This window comes from Myotis brandtii, unplaced genomic scaffold (genome assembly GCF_000412655.1).
Source record: "Myotis brandtii unplaced genomic scaffold, ASM41265v1 scaffold786, whole genome shotgun sequence".
Taxonomy (NCBI): Eukaryota; Metazoa; Chordata; class Mammalia; order Chiroptera; family Vespertilionidae; genus Myotis; species Myotis brandtii.
In genome coordinates, this window is record NW_005371157.1 from 141375 (window position 1) to 143278 (window position 1904).

The 1904-nt window shown below is 64.0% G+C and overlaps 2 protein-coding genes across 2 annotated transcripts in view; both read left to right on the forward strand.

Moving 5' to 3' along the window:
• Nucleotides 1–1377, forward strand: part of CARD11 (caspase recruitment domain family, member 11) — a 62591-nt gene extending 61214 nt beyond the window's left edge. The window contains exon 18 of the mRNA XM_014530977.1: nucleotides 421–1377. Within this exon, the coding sequence (XP_014386463.1) occupies nucleotides 421–575 (155 nt within the window). The 3' untranslated portion in view covers nucleotides 576–1377. The remainder of the gene's footprint in view (nucleotides 1–420) is intronic.
• The window catches only part of GNA12 (guanine nucleotide binding protein (G protein) alpha 12), a 68548-nt gene continuing 67390 nt past the window's right edge, over nucleotides 747–1904 (forward strand). The window contains exon 1 of the mRNA XM_014530978.1: nucleotides 747–757. Within this exon, the coding sequence (XP_014386464.1) occupies nucleotides 747–757 (11 nt within the window). The remainder of the gene's footprint in view (nucleotides 758–1904) is intronic.

A 1904-nucleotide genomic window follows, 5' to 3' on the forward strand; every position in this document is an offset into this window, starting at 1 on the left:
CGGCGCCTGGCGCAGCTGGCAGTCCTGGTGCCCCTTTGACTTTAAGACTCACTCAGGCCGCCAGGGTCACCTGGGCCCCGGTGCCTGGGCCCCCAGTGCCTTCTCCAGGCATGGCCAGAGGAGGCTGGGTTTCGCTGTGGATCATTCCTGGTTCTGCCTTGGTTCAGCCCCTGGCACTCTGGGCTCTCAGCCTGGTCTGCATCCCAGGCCCCGCCCCTGCATCCTAGGCCCCGCCCCCCACATGTCAGGCCCCACCCCTGCATCTCAGGCCACACCTGCATCCTAGGCCCTGCCCCACATCCCAGGCCCCGCCCCACATCCCAGGCCCCACCCCTGCATCTCAGGCCCCGCCCCCTGTGTCTCAGGCCACTCCCACACCCCAGGCCCCGCCCAGGCCCCTCACTAGCTGGGGAGGAGCCGGTGGGCCGCTGCTGACTTGGGGGCTGTGCCTGCAGAACAAGCATTGCCTGCTGGAGGCCAGCATCAGCTGCACGCGAGACCTGATCAAGTCCAGGATCTACCCCATCGTGCTCTTCATCCGGGTGTCGGAGAAGAACATCAAGAGGTTCAGGTAGGGCTCCGAGACCCCCGGGCGCCCTAGAGCACCCCCTCTCCTCCCGCCCCACCACCAAGCCTCTGGGGCTCCCACCCAGAGCAGCCGGGCCGGGCCGTCTGGCGGGAGGTGAGGCCAGGGCGTGTGCAGTTTGTCGAAGGCTGGGGGTGGGGATGAGAGGAGAGGAGTCGGGATGACGCTGAGGTTTGGGGCCCGGCGGGGACATGCATCACCTCTGACCCCACCTCTCCTCGCACACGACCGAGACCGAGACGGAGAGCTGAGGCCACTGCACTCTGTCACCAGATGTTTGGGGGGCGCCTGTTAAGTGCCAGGACCTAGGGGACCCCTGAGGGAGCAGATGAGACCAGAGCCCCCACCTGACCACTTCACACACCCCAGGTGGCCCTCATCCAGAGCAGACCCCGCAGCTCGCCGTGGGAACGGGATGGTGTGGCCGCTGCGGGAAACACGATGGAGGGCCCCCAAAATTCACACCACCTCCAGGGACCCCGCAACCCACTCCTGGCCACAGCAGGGCCGGGCAGGTGCTCACCCACCCACGTTCCGCGGCCACCCCAGTGCCCACGGATGGGCCAGGAGCCAGCGGAGCGGGCCCATCCATGCAGTGGGATGGTTGTCACCCCTGAGGTGGGAGGGTAGGGGGGACCCTGTTTTCCAGGGCCGTTGGATGTGTAGCACATCATTCTCGGGCCACACAAAATCGCCAGCTGAAACATTTGCCTGCTCCGTTAGTCAAGCATTTAACCACTCGCCCCTCACGCCTCAGCAGGGCCAGAGCAAATGATTTCAGGGGCCTTGTCCATCCCGCTCCTCTCCTCCCGCCCACCGCCAGAGCAAATGATTTCAGGGGCCTTGTCCATCCCGCGGCCGATGTCCCCCTCTCCCTGCTTTCAGGGGAACGGAGCTCTGACACATGAAACATGGACACTGTGTGCAGAGGACGCACACTGTGTGACTCGCCTACCCGAGGCCCGGAGGAGTCACGTTCAGAGAGACGGGTGGAGGGGCCAGGGGCTGGGCGGGGAGTGTTTAATGGGGACAGACGCTCAGCTGGGGAGATGGGAAGTTCTGGAGATGGTGGTGGTGACGGTTGCACAGCCTGTGAGTGAACTTACCGCTAAGCTGTGCACGGAGGAATAGTTGTGATGGGAGGTTTTATTTCTATGTACCTGACCACATGGGAAAGTAAAAAGAAAGTGGGTTTTTAATCCCCACCTCTTGGGATTTCCATAGCGAGCAGAGTAGAAGGGCCCAGTACACCGTGTGCGAGAGGCAGCAGCCGCTGCGGAGAAACAGCCAGGGAAGGGGTGGTCGGTAGGGTGGTCGG